Source organism: Procambarus clarkii, chromosome 43, assembly GCF_040958095.1.
Source record: "Procambarus clarkii isolate CNS0578487 chromosome 43, FALCON_Pclarkii_2.0, whole genome shotgun sequence".
NCBI classification, from domain to species: Eukaryota; Metazoa; Arthropoda; class Malacostraca; order Decapoda; family Cambaridae; genus Procambarus; species Procambarus clarkii.
This window is the reverse complement of record NC_091192.1, coordinates 27,455,856-27,478,219: the sequence shown is the minus strand read 5'-3', so window position 1 is coordinate 27,478,219 and position 22,364 is coordinate 27,455,856. Positions and strand designations below refer to the sequence as shown.

General features: G+C 42.2%; 2 protein-coding genes across 2 annotated transcripts; one reads left to right on the top strand and one right to left on the bottom strand.

The window, feature by feature from the left end:
• Nucleotides 1-2,558: 2,558 nt before the first annotated feature.
• On the bottom strand, nucleotides 2,559-8,686 carry LOC138349901 (autotransporter adhesin BpaC-like). Its single transcript, XM_069299892.1, has 2 exons — nucleotides 8,531-8,686; nucleotides 2,559-3,197 (listed from the first exon to the last, which is right to left on the bottom strand). Exons 1-2 carry the CDS (start codon nucleotides 8,684-8,686, stop codon nucleotides 2,559-2,561), a joined length of 795 nt encoding a protein of 264 aa, XP_069155993.1.
• Nucleotides 8,687-19,338: 10,652 nt separating this feature from the next.
• On the top strand, nucleotides 19,339-20,984 carry LOC138349900 (uncharacterized). The gene is made up of 2 exons (XM_069299891.1): nucleotides 19,339-19,368; nucleotides 19,908-20,984. The coding sequence occupies exons 1-2, from the start codon at nucleotides 19,339-19,341 to the stop codon at nucleotides 20,982-20,984; spliced, it is 1,107 nt and encodes a 368-aa protein (XP_069155992.1).
• The last annotated feature ends 1,380 nt before the right edge of the window (nucleotides 20,985-22,364 follow it).

Genomic DNA, 22,364 nt, shown 5'->3' with positions numbered 1-22,364 from the left:
TATATATATACATATATATATATATATATATATATATATATATATATATATATATATATATATATATATATATATATGTGTGTGTGTGTGTGTGTGTGTGTGTGTGTGTGTGTGTGTGTGTGTGTGTGTGGGTGACCAAAATGGTAAGATTAATAATTCTAACACGAATCTTCTCAATATTTCTTAAGTTTTTCTTCACTGTCGAGGGTAATTGAGAAATCAACTTTCCAAAATTCATTTTTTACATTTTTACTTTTGGTCTGACGCCTAAAAGCGTTTCGTAAGGGCTTCTAACATTCTCAAAGACTGGTTTACACATAATAAATATCATGCTTATATGCGTTTTGGGTGAGTTGATATGACAGAAATAATTTGGGTGAGGTTATCTTCAGATGATTTCGGGGCTTTTTAGTGTCCCCGCGGCCCGGTCCTCGACCAGGCCTCCATCCGCAGGAAGCAGCCCGTGACAGCTGACTAACACCCAGGTACCTATTTTACTGCTAGGTAACAGGGGCATAGGGTGAAAGAAACTCTGCCCATTGTTTCTCGCCGGCGCCTGGGATCGAACCCAGGACCACAGGATCACAAGTCCAGCGTGCTGTCCGCTCGGCCGACCGGCTACCCATTGGTGGTTATAATTTGGGTATGAAAACATACGAATGAAAGTAACTACATAAGGCCTATTGGCTGCTTCTGTCAAGCATTCATAGAATCAGCTCATTCTGCTTCTATGAATGCTACATAGAAGCATTTCATTCTTATGTTTTTATACCCAATTTATACGCATCTCACCCAAAATATTTGTGTCATCTGATATTTGTAAGCATGATATTTGTTAATGTGTAAACCAGTGTTTGAGAATGTAAAAAAAACCTTACGAAACGCTTTTAGGCGTCAGACCAAAAAATAATAATGTAAAAAAATAAATTTTGGAGAAGTAATTTTTCAATTATCCTCGACAGTGAAGAAAAACGTAATAAAAATTGAGAAGATTCGTGTTAGAATTATTAATCTTACCCTGTCAGTCATATTCAACAATATATATATATATATATATATATATATATATATATATATATATATATATATATATATATATATATGTCGTACCTAGTAGCCAGAACTCACTTCTCAGCCTACTATTCAAGGCCCGATTTGCCTAATAAGCCAAGTTTTCATGAATTAATATATTTATTATAATTTTTTTCTTATGAAATGATAAAGCTACCCTTTTCACTATGTATGAGGTCAATTTTTTTTTATTGGAGTTAAAATTAACGTAGATATATGACCGAACCTAACCAACCCTACCTAACCTAACCTAACCTATATATATAGGTAAGGTTAGGTTAGGTAGCCAAAAAAAGCTAGGTTAGGTTAGGTTAGGTAGGTTAGGTAGACGAAAAAACATTAATTCATGAAAACTTGGCTTATTAGGCAAATCGGGCCTTGAATAGTAGGCTGAGAAGTGAGTTCTGGCTACTAGGTACGACATATATATATATATATATATATATATATATATATATATATATATCATTGAATATGACTGCATATTCTGAATTGATTATTTTCTAGTTTAGGGCTTCTATCCCTCTGACTAGTGCTCTTGCATCAGGGTTTAATTGGAAGAGGAGTTCTCCTAAAGTCATCTTCGTTCGAGGCGAAGAAAAAAGAATTAAATAACTCTAGAACGTATTGCACCTATTATAAAATTACACAACGTTTCGAACCTGCATGGTTCATTCTCAAGTGATAGGAAAGTACAGGGCATATTGGATTTATACCATTAGGGGGTCAGGTGTAGACAAATAGACCAATACAAATGGGTCAAGAACGATCCATTATTGACCATTCTTGTACCCATGTCTGGTACCCAAAGTTACCTAAGTACATGGTACCCATGTAATTACCTACGTACATGGTACTTATGTAATTACCTAAGTACATGGTACCCATATAATTACCTAACTACCTGGTACCCATGTAATTACCTAACTACCTGGTACCCCATGTAATTACCTACGTACATGGTACCCATATAATTACTTGAGTACATGGTACCCATGTAATTACCTATGTAACTGGTACCCCATAATTTTGGAATTCCAAAACCTGAACGTTATCATTGTATAAATAGTTCAATAAGCTCAAATCAACCCGCCAAGATTGAGGAAGACGAAGATGTACAGGTTCCGTAAGCGGATACCTTTTCACATGGGCGAAATCCCCTTGTTTTCTGCTGCAGAGAATGACCTCTACTCTACTGAGTGGGTTGTGACTGTCACGACGCCAAGCTGGCAATTAACCCATTCTGGCCAGACGGCCCCAAGCTCCCAGCTCCGGTAATGGCAAAAGTTCCATTGAACTGGCACAAAATGTTCCCAGACGAGGTTGAAGAACTTTTCCAGGGCCTCAACCAGAGGTAATTAGCGAGGCTGGTGTTGCTTTTGTAGGGGCTGTTGTTGTCGTGGTTGGTGGGGCTGTTTTGTATATATCTGTCAGACAGCTGATTTGTTGAGATGAGCTTAATGTTTGGTGGTGTGTTGTGGGGGCTGCTATAGTGCTTTTGTGTCTGAGGCTGTTGGTGGTGATGGTGTGGCCTCCACCTCCCCAGTAAAGGCAGCCACCTCCCCAGTAAAGGCAGCCACCTCCCCAGTATAGGCAGCCACCTCCCCAGTAAAGGCAGCCACCTCCCCAGTAAAGGCAGCCACCTCCCCAGTAAAGGCAGCCACCTCCCCAGTAAAGGCAGCCACCTCCCCAGTAAAGGCAGCCACCTCCCCAGTAAAGGCAGCCACCTCCCCAGTATAGGCAGCCACCTCCCCAGTAAAGGCAGCCACCTCCCCAGTAAAGGCAGCCACCTCCCCAGTAAAGGCAGCCACCTCCCCAGTATAGGCAGCCACCTCCCCAGTAAAGGCAGCCACCTCCCCAGTAAAGGCAGCCACCTCCCCAGTAAAGGCAGCCACCTCCCCAGTATAGGCAGCCACCTCCCCAGTATAGGCAGCCACCTCCCCAGTAAAGGCAGCCACCTCCCCAGTAAAGGCAGCCACCTCCCCAGTAAAGGCAGCCACCTCCCCAGTATAGGCAGCCACCTCCCCAGTAAAGGCAGCCACCTCCCCAGTAAAGGCAGCCACCTCCCCAGTAAAGGCAGCCACCTCCCCAGTAAAGGCAGCCACCTCCCCAGTATAGGCAGCCACCTCCCCATCAAGACCGATATTTCATCCCCCTTAACTTCTGTGAAAGCTTCAATATTTCACGGATTTCCTTTCACTAGTACACCGTAGTTTTGACGTTCCGGCCGACAGCTTCACAACTGCCATGCATTGAGAGAACAGATTGAATAGAATTGTGTTAGTCCTAATAGGTTAGAACACAGAATTATAGAAAGAATGAAAGTAATTGTAAAAATATACAGAGAATATTGACCAAATTATCCCCGAGTGTAAGAATTTTATGAAGACAACACTACGACATTTCTTATTATTATTCTTATGAGACTGGTGAGAGGGCGAAGAGAACATAAGGGAAATGTGCCAACTTATGAAGGATTTTTAATGTTAGCGGGATAAAATAGAATTACTAATTGTCCACCAAAATTTAAACATGAAGTAATGCATGCAAATTTGAGAAGCTTAGAACCATAAACAAGGAACTAGAAGTATTAACCCAGACAAGGAACTACAAGTATTAACCCAGACAAGGAACTACAAGTATTAACCCAGACAAGGAACTACAAGTATTAACCCAGACAAGGAACTACGAGTATTAACCCAGACAAGGAACTACAAGTATTAACCCAGACAAGGAACTACAAGTATTGACCCAGACAAGGAACTACAAGTATTAACCCAGACAAGGAACTACGAGTATTAACCCAGACAAGGAACTACAAGTATTGACCCAGACAAGGAACTACAAGTATTAACCCAGACAAGGAACTAGGAGTATTAACCCAGACAAGGAACTACAAGTATTGACCCAGACAAGGAACTACAAGTATTAACCCAGACAAGGAACTACAAGTATTAACCCAGACAAGGAACTACAAGTATTGACCCAGACAAGGAACTAGGAGTATTAACCCAGACAAGGAACTAGGAGTATTAACCCAGACAAGGAACTACAAGTATTAACCCAGACAAGGAACTACAAGTATTAACCCAGACAAGGAACTACAAGTATTAACCCAGACAAGGAACTACAAGTATTAACCCAGACAAGGAACTACAAGTATTAACCCAGACAAGGAACTACAAGTATTAACCCAGACAAGGAACTACAAGTATTAACCCAGACAAGGAACTACGAGTATTAACCCAGACAAGGAACTAGGAGTATTAACCCAGACAAGGAACTACAAGTATTGACCCAGACAAGGAACTAGGAGTATTAAGTTATCAAGGAACGAAAAGTATGACCAAATAAAGTAACCCAGGCAGCTGTATACTCGCTGATCAGAGCTGGTTATGGGAGCCGAATATTAATCGCGTGGTTGGCAATTAAGCGATCAAACGCGAATTTGTGATCAGCTGAGAGCTATTCAACATTTTGTCGCATCCAATCAGGAGGCTTGGCAGCTGCAGTAACCCGTGTTATTGCCTCCAGCCTCAAGTCTTAATTATAAGGTCTTAACTCCAAGGCTTCATCGCCTCCGTCTGGGCTTCAAGTTTTATTCGCGTCCTCTGCCATAGCTACCCAGTCGTGACGAGACCTTCTATAGTCTGAAGAGTTAACCTCGCCCTGAACCTATGAGTGATTTAAAATATTCTCTTTCTTTCATCTCATTTTCGTCTTGTGAACTACGAACAACCTGCTATGGAATGGTAGAGCGGTTTCTGAGGCTTGTTGGTCAGTACCTTCAACAGCAGGATGGGTATTCAAGTTCCGATATAACAGATTCGTACCACTTATTCTCAAGTCACTCAGTGATAAGTGAAATGCTGGTTGTAATATCCATGGACTTCTTCACAGTGATATCTATGAACATGAATGTTACTAGAAGATTGGGGGGCCATACGCTTGCAGTTAGGTTCAAGCAATTTTCCATGATAATTTGTGTTTGTATGTTCCATAAGAGGGTCAGGGTTGATTCTAATGCTCCTGTTTAGGTAGATTCTGAGTAAAATGATCCTGACCAAATGTAAACTGTGTCAACAAAATTATTCGCACACCCTCCGTCACTATGTGATGGAGTGCGAAAAGATACGTGAATTCAAAGACAATTCTATAAAAATGTTCAAGAGATGTGTAAATATTTCATTCAAAATGATCTGCTGCCAGAAATCTTAGCCAAATATCCCCAGTTTGCTAACTGTAGGTAGTAACTGAGTGATTGTAACCTATCCACCGCTGCCCACTGGATGGGGGGCGGTGTGCAGGACAAACATATCAATTGTGACACTAGCTCTCCACATATGTCAGTTGCTAAATTTAGGAACTGTACTTGTGGTCGATCTCGAACCCATTGTTAATGTGACGATGTGCATTGAATTTTGTAACTAGCTCATCAAGATTGTAATTTGCTTAGCTAAATGAATTGTGGGGTTCAGTCCCTGAGCCCATTATGTGCCTCTGTAACCCTTTCCACTACCGCCCACAGGATGGGTATGGGTTGCATAATAAAAGAACTAAACTAACTTGGAATGGGTCAGGATAAGGAATTAGGATAGGACGGGGGAAAGGAATGGAAGCTGAGTCTATTACATGCGGGCAATAAAGGCCGATCTTTATCATCCTATGATAGTCCCCTATTACCTATGTGCCATCTTGAAAAGTTGCGTGAGATTAGCCCCAAGCGTCTGGCCTTCATCCTTGAACATACAAACAAGCAAACAAAGACATTCTCTAATATATACGAGGGGGATACCTGGTATTGCCAAAGGTCTATCTGTCTCTCCTTTACCTCTATATCTCTATACCTATCTGTATGTATCTCTAGCTCTCTCTCTACCTCTCTATCCAGCTATCTATTCCCCCTCCCCCTTCGTCCCTTCCACCTTTTCCCCTCCCTTGCTGCCCCTCAAGAAGTACAGACAAAAATGTATGGGGTCTCAGATGCTTTGCCTCCCTTTCTCTTTTTCTGTCTTTTGTATTATTTATTTCCGATAAAAACTCCACGTTAATCACACGCCACATTTCACACACACACACACACACACACACACACACACACACACACACACACACACACACACACACACACACACACACACACACACACACCAGGATTAAGAGTTGTTTGCGAGTTACCTCAGCGCTGCTTCGAAATGCTATACACACAACGCCATATTTGAACACTGTCTGTCTGTCTGTCTGCCCCCCTCTCTCTCTCTCTCTCTCTCTCTCTCTCTCTCTCTCTCTCTCTCTCTCTCTCTCTCTCTCTCTCTCTCTCTCTCTCTCTCTCTCTCTCTCTCTCTCTCCTTCAATACAATATTTGCCACCCACATGTCCCTCAAGCAATTCGTAAAAGGCACGATATGTGGTGAAAGACAGGATATGTCGGGGCATGGGTATGGGGTGTGATATGTGGAACAAGGACCCATGGTTCCAAATTTATGGTTTCACACTTATAAGACATCGCTAGAACTATGGAAAACCTTTTCTTATACAATTTCTTCCCCTGTCTTTGGCAGGGAAGAATGACTGGGCACTAATCCTCATCTCTTCCCTTCAATTCACCCAGCAGTAATCGGGAACCTGGTTGTAAGCCAAGTGACAGATCGGGTTCAAGGGTAAACTAGTATGGGAGAGTGAGATAGAAGAGAATCCTGCTGAAATTAATGATAAGAAATCATCTACTTCTCTACTCTCCTCCGGGAAAAAAATGATGGTTGAATTATCTGCCATTAAACTAGAGCTAAAACGAACAGTCGTTCGTCTTATCTTAACTCTCGCGTCAGCAAACAAACACCATCTATTAAATTTAATGACGATAATATTTTCGAGGGATTATTTAAAAATGTGAAGTTTTTATACAATAATTCCCTTGCCATAACGAGTACATTACTTCAAACGATTGTAATTTAAAATGAAATATATATTTTTTTGTTTTCATCTTCAGGATATACTGAACTAGGAAGGGGGGGGGTACTTGGCTGTGCCTGGACGGTAGAGCGACGGTCTCGCTTCATGCAGGTCGGCGTTCAATCCCCGACCGTCTACAAGTGGTTGGGCACCATTCCTTCTTCCCTCCCCCCCCCCTCTTCCCCGGCCCATCTCAAATCCTTATTCTGATCCCTTCCAAGTGCTATATAGTCGTACTGGCTTGGCGCTTTTCCCTGATAATTCCTTCCTTCCCTCCCCCCTCCACTCCCCTCTCTCCTCTCCTTTCTCCCCCACCCCTCCCCCTCTCACCTCTCTGTCCCATCTCCCTACCCTTATCCCATTTCGACCTCCCCTCATCCTTCCCTCTCTCCTTCCGTCAGAAAATATATTAAGCACTGAAACATCTGTCTCTCAGAAAATATATTATTATGATTACTAAAACCTTTAGGGGGAATCACACTAAATATTTCACACCAGACTACATGAAAATCCCCTGTGGGTGTCTATATTTAGACCCATTCCTACTAGCCTACGTCCGTCCCATACCCTGGAATGTTCACCTGCAAATTTCGATGTGGCTAGCCCCATTAAGCCTCTGGCCTCTAACTTTGGACAGACAGAGAGTGACATTACCTCCTATAGTCTAGATAGGATGTGCCTGAATTCCCATTGAAATTCATGTACATAAACAAAAAAATATCAGATGAAAGTGTTTTTGTTGATGCTTACGACCCAGATATTGAAGCTTGCAAGTAGACTGGGTCTTCAAACAACAGCTGCATTTGTGGTATACAGTCTCTCGCTTTCCATCTCTCTCTCTCTCTCTCTCTCTCTCTCTCTCTCTCTCTCTCTCTCTCTCTCTCTCTCTCTCTCTCTCTCTCTCTCTCTCTCTCTCTCTCTCTCTTTAAAGTAAGTCTAGTGTTATCATTGTCTCTGCCTCAGCAGGAGCAGGAACAGGGGACTACATAGCCACTATTCACAGCAGCAGCACCAGCAGGAACAGGGGACTACATAGCCACTATTCACAGCAGCAGCAGCAGCACCAGCAGGAACAGGGGACTACATAGCCACTATTCACAGCAGCAGCAGCAGCACCAGCAGGAACAGGGGACTACATAGCCACTATTCACAGCAGCAGCAGCAGCACCAGCAGGAACACAGATCTACCTAAGCTTCTCCATCCTTCTGATTTGCATATCCTAAATTCCTTGGGCTCTCGCCGATCTCGAATTAAATCGACAATTGCTCAGAGAGGCAATCGTAAATCCCGACTTTGGCAAGAAGAGGAGTCAGAGGCTTTGGGGGATTGAAAGGAAGAAAATTGACGGTAGCAGGTACGTTCGTGGGTCTTCTGCAATGGTTACGACAATGCCCAGGAGTATAAGGTTTGGTATAAGTATACACAGTATACTTTTGAGTATAAGGTTATACTCGTGTATTCGTGAATCTTGTGACTATATCTGTGATATGGAGAATGTCAGTTTGCCTGTCTGTTCATGACTGAAGGCTTGGAGGCTTGCCGCACCCAACTTTGCAGGGTGACTGGTGAGTGCTCGGGGATGTTCATAGGAGGCTCGGGGGTCAGTGGGATAATTTCCAGTCTTGTTAAATACCAGGCTCCATCCTCAGTAAGATTCGTCATGTTTATTGTTTTCTACTTGATGATAATATGTTACTGTATAATAGTGTATTTATTGAGGACAGTTTGGGGGTGAAGATGGTTACAGTGATGGTGGTTGTGTATAGTGAAGGTAAAGGTAGATACAGTACTAGAGGTAGTGTGTAGTGAAGATGGTTACAGTGATGAAGATAATGGGTTGTGAAGACTAGGCCTCATTTACAACCCCCCCCCCCCCCTCCCTTCCTCTATTATGTCAATATATAAAAAGTCATATCTGTAATAGAGACCTTATTAATTTTTGTGTTAGAGACTGGAGGCATGATGCTTGGGGCGAGCTATATTAAATTTTACAGATTAATTGTTATTTTATCCGGAGTGTGAGAGGTGGGGCGAGGTCGGGCCTATGCAACCCGAATGGGAATACGGCCTCCAATACCCCTTCCTCATGAAGTCTGTGTAAGTGAAATGTTCAGCCTAGAGTCCATAGACTTTATTATTACTGTCAATAATAGCTAATTCACTTGGAGACTTTTATTACCACTGCTACCTTATTCACTCTTGTGTTGATGATATCCTCAAAATTCTTCTGGAGTCTGCCAGTGCAGACTGCCCATCACATGCCTCTGTATCACATGCCTCTGTAACCATCCTGTGTGATGGGGATTTTTTAGCATCACCTAAAAACTAGCAGCATTACACCTAGCTACCAGTTCATTAAAAAACATTGGAGGAGGAATAATATTTTGTGATTCAAAGTCTGCTCTTCAAGCAATCGAAAACTTCTCTTGGAAGATCGACAGCAAGAACCTCATACTCCCAATTATAAATGACCTAATTGCTGCACAGAGTAAAGGGTCTCGAATATCCTTTGTATGGATACCTTCACACATAAATATAACCCATCATAATGAGACAGACATTGCAGCCAAATTAGCATGTAACAAGGATGAAGTTGAATTAGTTCTAGGTATCCCCATCTCTGCTGTCAAAACTGTATTGGTCCAAACACTCAGGTCTGATAGGAAAGTAATTACTAACTCCCAACAACCTGAAAGTACTAGTATAAAAAGCTATGATTTGTTCAGATCTGAAACCTATATCTATGGGCAGCACAAAACGTCCACTAGACTGTGCGACACAGTGGTTGCAAGGATCAGGTTGGGTTACCGTTACCTGTGGCAGGTGGCTGCAGGTGACGGATCTCCCAATCCTGAGCACTCCAGTTGCAAACGCTGTGAGCAGGAACTACGGCACGATCTCCCGCACTACATCACTGAATGCCCAGTAATTAGACCTTTCAAACCAGTTGGCATGAGGTACCTGGAGCTTTGCAATTACTTTCTTCACTCTCGTATTCTTGAAGATATCCTCACAGTGTACCCAAAATTTGCCAGTGCAGGCTATTAAACATTTGGCCCTGTATGACTAACCATCCTGCGAGATGGGGACTTGTATTACCACTGCTACCTTATTCAATCTTGTGTTGATGATATCCTCAAAATGCTTCCGGAATCTGTCAGTGTAGACTGCATATCACATGTTTCTGTATGACTAACCCTCCTGTGTGATGGGGATTTTATAGCATCACGTAGTTAGCTTTTTTGACACACTGTACTCCACTTCATATAGTCTAAGGCAGCTGCAATAATGCAGATGTACCTAATGTATTAATAATAAAAACAAGCTATTTCACATATTGATTTTCAACATGCTTGTGAATGATTTGCATTCTGGGTACAACCTTTTGTTTGCATTGGTTAGGGACAGGGAAGTGTGTGTGGGGGTAGGGAGGAGATGGAGGTAATGGCGTGTAATGGCAGGGAGCGAGGGACGGAAGGGAGGGAAGGGGAGGGGGTGGGGGGGAGTGTGTGTGTGTGTATTCACCTAGTTGTATTCACCTAGTTGTGTTTGCGGGGGTTGAGTTTTGCTCTTTCGGCCCGCCTCTCAACTGTCAATCAACTGTTTACTAACTACTTTTTTTTCCACACCACACACACACACACACACACACACCAGGAAGCAGCCCGTGACAGCTGACTAACTCCCAGGTACCTATTTACTGATAGGTAACAGGGGCATTCAGGGTGAAAGAAACTTTGCCCATTTGTTTCTGCCTCGTGCGGGAATCGAACCCGCGCCACAGAATTACGAGTCCTGCGCGCTATCCACCAGGCTACAAGGCCCCACGTGTGTGTATGTGTGTGCGTGTGTGTGTGTGTGGGGTTGGAGGGAACGAGAGGTGTATGTGAGGATAGGGAGGGAATGTGGAGGGGTTGTTGAAAACCTGGTCACTGGATTGACCCGGGCACCGCCGGCCGGGTCAATTCAGCGTTATCATACAAACCAATTCAGAAATGCAGAAGTGAGATACAATACAAATGAGTGAGGACGACTCGTTTAAGGAGACATATAGCCGAAACTACGCAATAATGTATGGCAATAACCAGCCGTGTACAACAATAACAACTAAACAACCGTGTACAACAATAACAACTAAACAACCTTGTACAACAATAACAACTAAACAACCGTGTACAACAATAAACAACTAAACAACCTTGTACAACAATAACAACTAAACAACCGTGTACAACAATAACAACTAAACAACCGTGTACAACAATAACAACTAAACAACCGTGTACAACAATAACAACTAAACAACCGTGTACAACAATAACAACTAAACAACCGTGTACAACAATAACAACTAAACAACCTTGTACAACAATAAACAGCCCTATAAGCCGACAATCTATTTTTCAGACTAAGAATCAGACTTAGGATGTATAACTGAATCCAATCGTTCAACAATTGGATCCAATCGTCCCCCCTCCCCCCCCCCCCCACCACCACCACCAAAAAAAAAACAGCCTAAATTGACGTCAAGATTGCAAACAACAAAAAAGTTATATTTGCAACACGCAATAGATTGCACACGATTTTCTAAGCCGAATGGTCAGATTTATTCCTCGGAGAAGATACGTTCAAGCAACATTTAAGGTTCAGTTTGCCAGGGGAAATGGCCGCAACAAAGACCTTAGGAGCAGACGGTCATAGGGCGGGGAATTCGCGTGTTCGAGGCCGCTCCAGCAATTGCAGAAACAAAGTTGCAAACGCTCGGTCTTGGCTAAATACCCGGGTTTAACTACCCCGTGGGGACGGCTCCATGTTACCTGGATGGCCGGCCTGGAAAACTTCTCAAGGTCGGAATAGGCACAGAATGGTTCAGAAAGGTGAAGGGGGAGAGGGGTGAGACACGGGGTAGAGCAATAAGGTGATGGGGAGTGGAAAGGGAAGCGGAAAGGGGGGAGGGGTTAGAGCAGAAAGGTGAAGGGAAGGAGAAGAAAGGGGGGGCTGATAGAGCAGGAAGGTAAAGATAAGGGAAAGAGGGAAATGTGGGAGAGGGGGGGGGACAAGTGAGAAGGAAAGAATGTTATGATGAAGGGGCAGTGAGGCACTGTAGAGAGATGGACTTGAGGGAATGGATGTACAAGTACGTAGCTAGACACATGAGAGGGGGAAGAATGCGAATTAAGAATGTGGGGTTGGAAGGGTGAAAAGTGGAAAGAAGGGAAGAAGAGAGGGAGAGAAAGAGGCAAGAGGAGGAGAGAGAAGAAAGGAAGGGAGGAGAGATATGTGAAAGGATCAGTGATGCATCACTGCTACCTTCAGTCCTCATGTTTTTCTATATTTATTAAACCTTTGGAAACGTACATTTAAAGCTTGCACTTCTCACCAGATTGTATAGACATAATCTTCTCGTTATTAGACTGATGAAAAGGCACAGCTTCAACCCTCAACTTTTAGCAGCTATATTTAATGAAGTCAATTTTCTTGGATTAAGTTTGAATTGGTTTTGTGGTTTGGTGTTTATTGATGATTTCTCTAACACCTTGAGGTGGTGAAGGCTGTCAGTGTTAAGCTGACGACTGGACTACCACTACCGTAGTAGTTAACGTGCCCTGTTAGACCTGAATAATGATCCATGGTGCCAGACTTTGGCCCTCCTCCTCCTCCTCCTGGCACCTCCTCCAAGGTCTCCTGGCACCCTGGTTGTGTGTGTAATGCGTTCACAAGTATACATATAGGTGTTCATACACATTCGCATATTTGCATTTACACTCACGCAAAAATTATCTATATGGTTTGGTCGATAAACCGTCGACCTCGATTCTTTGCAAGGTCGGTGTTTGATCCCTAATGGTCAAAGTGGTTGGGCACCGTTCCTCTACTCCGTCCTCATGGAGTCTCAATGGTTTTGCGTTTCCTTTGATAGGTCTCTTCCCTTCCGTCGTCTAATTCCGGCCCCCTTGCTCGCTTGTCCTCATATACTTCCAGTAATATACAGTCATCTTGATAACAACCTTACCTTGCACACACACACACACACACACACACACACACACACACACACACACACACACACACACACACACACACACACACACACACACACACACATATTATGGAATGCATTAGGCAGTGATGTGGTGGAGGCTAACTCTATACACAGTTTCAGATGTAGAAATAATAGAGCCCAATTGGCTCAGGAACCTGTACACCTGTTGATTGACAGTTGTGAGACAGGACCAAAGAGCCAGAGCTCAACCCTCGCAAGAACAAATAGGTGAGTACGAATAGGTGAGTATACACACGCACAAACACTCTGGCCTCAATATACAGACGATATTCACACTCATCACAACACTGTATATAGACCGGAGCTGGTCACCGGACTCATGTATTCATCATCATGTATTCATCATCATGTATTCATACATCAACGTAATACACGCTTCTTCATACACACAAAGAGAAGAAAAAAGATTTAAGAGCGTTCATAGTTCTTGCCAACATTTTCCGCAGTGACTTGGCTCAGATTGCAGGTGTGTGAAGCCAGCCTGAGCCAAATTGAGCTCCTTGCACAACTGCTCTTAATACGCAGCTTGCAATTGCATTATTATGATGAAATTTGACTTCAGGGTCAGACGCTGACTTTTCTCAGCGGTTTGGGTGTTGGTTGGTTTTGTGCTGTGTTTTTGCGTGATAATTTGGGTTTCGTGAGTTTGTTGTCTATGTTAGGATCGGTCTGTTGGATCGTATTTCACTAAACACCACCTTCACTAAACCCCACCTTCACTAAACCCCACCTTCACTAAACACCACCTTCACTAAACACCACCTTCACTAAACACCTCCTTCACTAAACACCACCTTCACTAAACACCACCTTCACTAAACACCACCTTCACTAAACCCCACCTTCACTAAACACCACCTTCACTAAACACCACCTTCACTAAACACCTCCTTCACTAAACACCACCTGCACTAAACACCACCTTCACTAAACACCACCTTCACTAAACACCACCTTCACTAAACACCTCCTTCACTAAACACCACCTTCACTAAACACCACCTTCACTAAACACCACCTTCACTAAACACCTCCTTCACTAAACACCACCTTCACTAAACACCACCTTCACTAAACACCTCCTTCACTAAACACCTCCTTCACTAAACACCACCTTCACTAAACACCACCTTCACTAAACACCACCTTCACTAAACACCACCTTCACTAAACACCTCCTTCACTAAACACCACCTTCACTAAACACCACCTTCACTAAACACCACCTTCACTAAACACCTCCTTCACTAAACACCACCTTCACTAAACACCACCTTCACTAAACACCTCCTTCACTAAACACCTCCTTCACTAAACACCACCTTCACTAAACACCACCTTCACTAAACACCACCTTCACTAAACACCTCCTTCACTAAACACCTCCTTCACTAAACACCACCTTCACTAAACACCACCTTCACTAAACACCTCCTTCACTAAACACCTCCTTCACTAAACACCACCTTCACTAAACACCTCCTTCACTAAACACCACCTTCACTAAACACCACCTTCACTAAACACCACCTTCACTAAACACCACCTTCACTAAACACCACCTTCACGAAACACCTCCTTCACTAAACACCACCTTCACTAAACACCACCTTCACTAAACACCACCTTCACTAAACACCTCCTTCACTAAACACCACCTTCACTAAACACCACCTTCACTAAACACCTCCTTCACTAAACACCTCCTTCACTAAACACCACCTTCACTAAACACCACCTTCACTAAACACCACCTTCACTAAACACCTCCTTCACTAAACACCTCCTTCACTAAACACCACCTTCACTAAACACCACCTTCACTAAACACCTCCTTCACTAAACACCTCCTTCACTAAACACCACCTTCACTAAACACCTCCTTCACTAAACACCACCTTCACTAAACACCACCTTCACTAAACACCACCTTCACTAAACACCACCTTCACTAAACACCACCTTCACGAAACACCTCCTTCACTAAACACCACCTTCACTAAACACCACCTTCACTAAACACCTCCTTCACTAAATCCTGTTTAAATCCAACCATCCTCTACCCCCTCTCACTCACCACTCATGAATACCTATTCAATCCTTTTCAATCTGGATTTCAGAGTTTAACTGTCTCGGTAATGCTTGTTAACAACTCCTTAAGTCCACTCATTCCTAACCTGCGAAACCAGTAGATCCTGCTCGTCTATAATTAGATTTCTCTACTTTCTTGTCTTAATTCTTTTTGGTGGGATATTTCCACTAACTATAGCCAAAGGGTCAGGATGAATTAGTTCCTTGTCATATTTATAACATCTTATTGCATGAACATAAGAAGATGAGAACAGGAAGGGGTGTTTGGACCATACGAGGCCGCTACTTGCTATATCCACCCAAACTCACTCATATATGTGTCTAGCCTGCGGTGGAAACAATTCAGCAATCCCAGGTCTATTTTCTTTTCCGGTTCCATGAACCAGTAACCCAGTTTCCAAACCAGTATTTACCCCACGTCTTTCCTGAATGTAAATTTATTAAATTTACATCCCTAGTTTTGTGTTCAATTTTGTGCTTTATGGAAGGGGGATAAAGTCTTATTTTGGTATAAGTATTTAGGCACTTCTGAGACCTTTTTTTGTTGTGGGCATCTATAGTCAGGCTGGTAGAGTGATGCTTTCTTTTCTGGCCCATATTTCTGGCCCCCAAGATCAAGCAACTTACTATCCAAGTAAATCTATTTATATTTACGTTTCCTGAAATGTTATTTCATGAATTTAAAAATGGACTTCAGTTTATTTTAGGCCTACTTTGGGTTATTTATTGAATTAATCCTTTTTCATATAAAAGGCAACTTGGGGTCCTCAAGGACTTGGAGACTTAGATGTTACTTGAGATTAAAATAAAACACTTTATTCTTTAAGACAAAGAAGTTCCTTCGAGATTCTTTAACTTTTTGTTGGCAATATTTATATCACCTCGAAATTAATACCCGAAATGGAACTACCTGGAAAAGGAACACGGAATTAAATTTCAATATATGGAAAAGTTAATTGTCAGTGTATGGAAAAGTTAATTTTCAGTGTATGGAAAAGTTTATTTTCAGTGTATGGAGAAGTTAATTTTCAGCGTATGGAAAAGTTAATTTTCAGTGTATGGAAAAGTTAATTTTCAGCACATGGAAAAGTTAATTTTTAGTGTATAGAAAAGTTAATTTTCAGTGTATGGAAAAGTTAATTTTTAGTGTATAGAAAAGTTCATTTTCTGTGTATGGGAAAGTTAATTTTCAATGTATGGAAAAGTTAATTTTCGGTGTATGGAAAAAATTATTTTCAGTGTATGGAAAAGGTAATTTTTAGTGCATAGAAAAGTTAATTTTCAGTATATGGAAAAGTTAATTTTCAGCACATGGAAAAATTTATTTTCAGTGTATGGGAAAGTTAAGTTTTAATACATACGAATTTCCCAGAAAATATTTTATCTTAGACAAGAAAAAAAATCAAAAGAGTTATTGGATGAGAGAAACGACAACAGATAACAATTTTTTAACAAAACAAATCATCAGAAAATGGAACGTGTGTTCTGGGCCCCTCTCTCAGGCTTGAAGCCCTTTATCCCTTGTTCCCCTCACCCCTCATGCTGCCTCTTCCCTCACCTGTTACCCCTCAAGGCCCCCCTCCCTCGTCCCCTCACACCTCACGTACTACCCCTCACCCCTTGTGTTACCTACCTCTCTTGCCACCCCCTCTCACTTTCCTCCCCCTTCTCACCTCCCCCCCCCCTCATTTTCTTCCCCCTCACCATTCCAGAGCCTCTTCCAGTTAGTCCCTTTCCATAACTCTTCTTTTCATGATCTCCTTTCCATTTCTACTCACATTAATGTACTCCTTTTGTCAAACACTTCATTCTCCAAGTCCCATTCCATCTCCTTTTTCTATCACTCTTCTGTTCCCCCTCAAACCCTCTTCACCCTTTAATGACCTCTTCCATTATTTTTATCTTGTTGCTTATCTCTTCTCTCCTTTGCTCTTCATCTCCTTAAAGCTTTCCACACCAAGACATTCTTATTCTTTTGTCTTCCATATTCTCCTATAATTCATTTCTATATTATTCTATAACTCATGTCTATTTTATCCTATAACTCATGTCTATTTATCCTATAATTCATCTCCTGTATGTATTCCTATAACTCATATCTATATTTGATGATATTAAATCCGTTTCCTCTATATTATCCCATGACTCATCTCTATTTTGCATTATAATTCATCCCTTCTATATTATAATTCATCTTCTCTATAATATGTTTTAATTCATGTACTCTGTATTATGCTATAATTTATCTACTCTATATTATTTTATAATTCATCTACTCTACATTATTCTAAAATTCATCTACTCTACATTATTCTAAAATTCATCTCTTTATTATGATATAATTCATCTCTATATTATGTTATAATTCATCTCTATATTATGCTATAATTTATCACTCCCATAATCGTTGTCTGACATTGTTTACTCATTCACTCACTCATATGAATATTGACTGTCTCAATTACTCATTCATCCAATTACTATTGGATGAATGGGTGGGGGGGGAGGGGTTCCAGTCATTCACCCCACATGTTCACTACCTTACCTATTAAAGCCATTCCCCCATTTATTTACACTGATAGCCATTTACTGACTCACTCACTCACTCACTCACTCTCTCACTCACACAAGATTGACCGAAACATTGAACTGATTTGAAAGCACTTTTTATCCTGTTGTGAAACTCGTAGGTTAAGACCTACTCGATAGGTCTGTGGTTGTATTGTTGTGATAAGTGAAAACTTGCTTTTAAAGTAACCAGGTTAATTGAAGGCACAAACAAATTACCCAATTCCTCGTCGTTACAAGGATCTTTGAGAGAAATTTTGTTAGCTTCCTGGGTGGGTGTGTAATAAAAAGCAAGATTGGTCGAGGACCGGGCCGCGGGGATACTATAAGCCCCGATATCATCTCAAGATAACCTCAAGATAACGTAGTTACATTAATAGGCTGGAGCCTCTGGGTTTTTTTAAGTCTGTATCTCCAGTACATGAATGGTAGTGTTCATATATATTATTGCAGGCATTCTTTGTTCGTTACGCTTTGGACTTGTTCATTCTTTGGATTTGTTCATTCTTTGTATTTGTTCATTCTTTGGATTTGTTCATTCTTTGTATTTGTTCATTCTTTGGATTTGTTCATTCTTTGGATTTGTTCATTCTTTGGATTTGTTCATTCTTTGTATTTGTTCATTCTTTGGATTTGTTCATTCTTTGGATTTGTTCATTCTTTGGATTTGTTCATTCTTTGTATTTGTTCATTCTTTGGATTTGTTCATTCTTTGGATTTGTTCATTCTTTGGATTTGTTCATTCTTTGTTCGGGTTAAAGAGACTCCTACCGGCTGGGATTGCTTCTTGAGTGTATATCCCCACCTATTTCTTGAAGGTATATGTATGTTTCTGTGGATATATTTCTTGTTGTCAGTAATTTCCTCGGCCTACTGAGGATATATTTATTGCACTCGTGAAAAAGACGCAAATATTTCCAGCAGCAGATATTCACTGTTAAATGTTTAGTTCCCCGCAGACAGCCCCGCTCCTGTGGCAGATAAGTTCACAATGGGCTCACCATAGTCCCTGCTACTTGGAACTTTTTGTTCCAAGTAGCGAATCTTAAACAACATCAACAACGTTTAGTTCCCTCCTGTTGCGTAGTTACTGGTCAGGTATAACAACACCATCACTGCACTATGTATGAAATCTTTGCAACATACTCAATGAATCTTTTATAATAAGTAAATAATTGTTTTATTTCTGGCACTCGCTCTATCATTGTAGATTTATTTGTAATATTTAGAGCGTGTGTCTTTTGACTGTTATTGGACAATTTAGAGGGGATATATATAAGTCTTTTCACTCATGAAATTGGTCAGAGAGTTCTAGTGTCTTCCGACACCTGTTTGTTGGATTAGTCTCTCTCTCTCTCTCTCTCTCTCTCTCTCTCTCTCTCTCTCTCTCTCTCTCTCTCTCTCTCTCTCTCTCTCTCTCTCTCTCTCTCTCTCTCTTTCTCTCTCTCTCTCTCTCTCTCTCTCTCTCTCTCTCTCTCTCTCTCTCTCTCTCTCTCTCTCTCTCTCTCTCTCTCTCTCTCTCTCTCACACACACAATTCATCTGATGACGGAAATGCTTTGTTTCCTCATTACGCTAATCGCCCCTACAACATGTCCCTAATTGCTGCGTCAACTAGGACGGTCAGTAAATGAACGGTACCCAATCTTCTTTTTTCCGGTACTTTCAATAATATTCGTCAAAGGAACTTTTGAGCAGCATCACATCTGGCTGATAGATAACTCCCGTGAGGTCGACCACCAGCGAGAGGAACCAACAATAGGCTCAGCGACTCCAGTTCTGGGCGGGAGAGAGAGAGATCAAGGCACCACACGACCTTAGGAGATCCTTGGCAGCGGGTGATACCATCAGCGAACCTTGCTCATAGGGAAGTATAATCTTGACAGCCTCTCTTGGACCGGAATCCGGATATCTTAGAGAGTCGTGGGAAAAAACCATGAAAGAGGTGAGGTTGATATGTAGAGCCCGTGCTTGTGGGTCTCTCGCCTGGCCGTCTCGGGCGCTTCTACATCTCTCGTTTATCGTCTGTGGTAAAGGGTCGTGATAAGGCTTTCCCCTCAGACACAAGGAGGTTGAGATGTCTTCCAGCTGAAGGTTATGCATGATATCAGAGGCAAATTTAAACTTTAAAGAATTCTTAAATTTCTTAGTTCCCCCTTAGCTTGTAGTGGACGAGGGTCATCAAGAAGTGTCATCAACAAGGGTCATCAACAAGGGTCATCAACAAGGGTCATCAAGAAGTGTCATCAACAAGGGTCATCAACAAGGGTCATCAACAAGGGTCATCAACAAGGGTCATCAACAAGTGTCATCAACAAGTGTCATCAACAAGGGTCATCAACAAGGGTCATCAACAAGGGTCATCAAGAAGTGTCATCAACAAGGGTCATCAACAAGGGTCATCAACAAGGGTCATCAAGAAGTGTCATCAACAAGGGTCATCAACAAGGGTCATCAACAAGGGTCATCAAGAAGTGTCATCAACAAGGGTCATCAACAAGGGTCATCAACAAGTGTCATCAACAAGGGTCATCAACAAGGGTCATCAAGAAGTGTCATCAACAAGGGTCATCAACAAGGGTCATCAAGAAGTGTCATCAACAAGGGTCATCAACAAGGGTCATCAACAAGTGTCATCAACAAGGGTCATCAACAAGGGTCATCAAGAAGTGTCATCAACAAGGGTCATCAACAAGTGTCATCAACAAGGGTCATCAACAAGGGTCATCAACAAGTGTCATCAACAAGGGTCATCAACAAGGGTCATCAACAAGGGTCATCAACAAGGGTCATCAACAAGTGTCATCAACAAGGGTCATCAACAAGGGTCATCAACAAGTGTCATCAACAAGGGTCATCAACAAGGGTCATCAAGAAGTGTCATCAACAAGGGTCATCAACAAGTGTCATCAACAAGGGTCATCAACAAGGGTCATCAACAAGGGTCATCAACAAGGGTCATCAACAAGTGTCATCAACAAGGGTCATCAACAAGGGTCATCAACAAGGGTCATCAACAAGGGTCATCAACAAGGGTCATCAACAAGGGTCATCAACAAGGGTCATCAAGAAGTGTCATCAACAAGGGTCATCAACAAGGGTCATCAACAAGTGTCATCAACAAGGGTCATCAACAAGGGTCATCAAGAAGTGTCATCAACAAGTGTCATCAACAAGGGTCATCAACAAGGGTCATCAACAAGGGTCATCAACAAGGGGAGATATGCCCCAGGACTAGAAACTATCTGACCAGGTCAGGTTCTGACTTCTGTATCTATAAAAGAAAATTGCTGTTTGTCCATCTGTAGAAGGTGATATCTTCAGTATAGGCTACAGACTTGAGATGCAGGACGGACGGAAAGGACGGAAAGGCACTATCACAGGTAAGCAATTGCCTGACAGACAGGTGTCAGAGAGTGACAGTGAGGGGCGAGGAGTGGGACTGGCGTAGAGTAACAAGCGGGATGCCTCAAGGATCGGTGCTGGGATCCATTCTATTCCTCATTTATGTAAATTATTTGGCTGCAGGAGTTGAATCTTTCATGTCTATGTTTGCAGATGATACAACACTAATGAGGAGGGTTTGAGACCGATGAAGATTGTAAGATTCTCCAGGATGACTTGAACAGGTTGCAGAGATGGTCCGAGAAATGGCTGCTAGAGTTCAACACTAACATGTGTAAGGTGATAGAAATGTAGACAGGAGCCAGGAGACCGAAATGTCAAAATACGATGAAGGACAACTACCTCTCTATAACGTCTAGAGAAAAGGACCTGGAAGTGGACATAACACCAAACCTAACTCCAGAGGCTCATATAAATAGAAGAACATCAGCCGCATACTCTACTCTGACAAAAGTCAGAACATCCTTCAGAAACGTAAATAAGGAGGCTTTTAGATCACAGTATACCGCCTGTGTGAGGCCAGTCTTAGAGTCTGGCGCCCCATCCTGGAGCCCCATCTTAAAAAAACACATAAGGATGCTCGAAAAGGTGCAGAAGTTTGCAACGAGACTTGTCCAAGAATTGCAAGGGATGAAGTACGAAGAGAGACTGAAGGAACTAAGCCTAACGGAGTTAGGAAGGAGGAGGGAGAGGGGGGACATGATAGAGACGTTTAAAATTCTTAGAGGAATTGACAAGGTGGAAACAGAGAAAATGTTTACAATGAATAACAACAGAACAAGGGGGGCACGGATGGAAGCTTGAGACTCAGATGTGTCATAGAAGTGTTAGAAAGTTTTCCTTTATCGTGCGGGCAGTGAGTAAATTTGTAGGGTTGTAGAGTGAGTGAGGTTGTAGGGTTGTAGAGTGAGTGAGGTTGTAGGGTTGTAGAGTGAGTGAGGTTGTAGGGTTGTAGAGTGAGTGAGGTTGTAGAGGCTAACTCCCGGCATAACTTTAAAATCCTCTATAATAGGGAAATAGGCCAGGAGTCATTGTATTAGACTACCAACGGCTAGAATACAGCCGTTGATCGAGTTAGAGCTCGGTCCTGCACGCAAAAATAGGTGAGTACACACACACACACACACACACACACACACACACACACACACACACACACACACACACACACACACACACACACACACACACACACACTCACACAACTGGCCCC

What these genes read in the sequence shown, in the direction of transcription:
- LOC138349900 (XM_069299891.1), top strand. Translation starts at nt 19,339, where the DNA reads ATGTCCCTAATTGCTGCGTCAACTAGGACG. An exon ending in TTGCTGCGTCAACTAGGACG is followed by an intron (nt 19,369 to 19,907) that starts GTCAGTAAATGA and finishes GTTCCCCCTTAG; the next exon opens with CTTGTAGTGGACGAGGGTCA.
- LOC138349901 (XM_069299892.1), bottom strand. Translation starts at nt 8,686, where the DNA reads ATGACGAATCTTACTGAGGATGGAGCCTGGTATTTAACAAGACTGGAA. An exon ending in CTTCAGTCATGAACAGACAG is followed by an intron (nt 3,198 to 8,530) that starts GCAAACTGACAT and finishes CTTGATGGGGAG; the next exon opens with GTGGCTGCCTATACTGGGGA.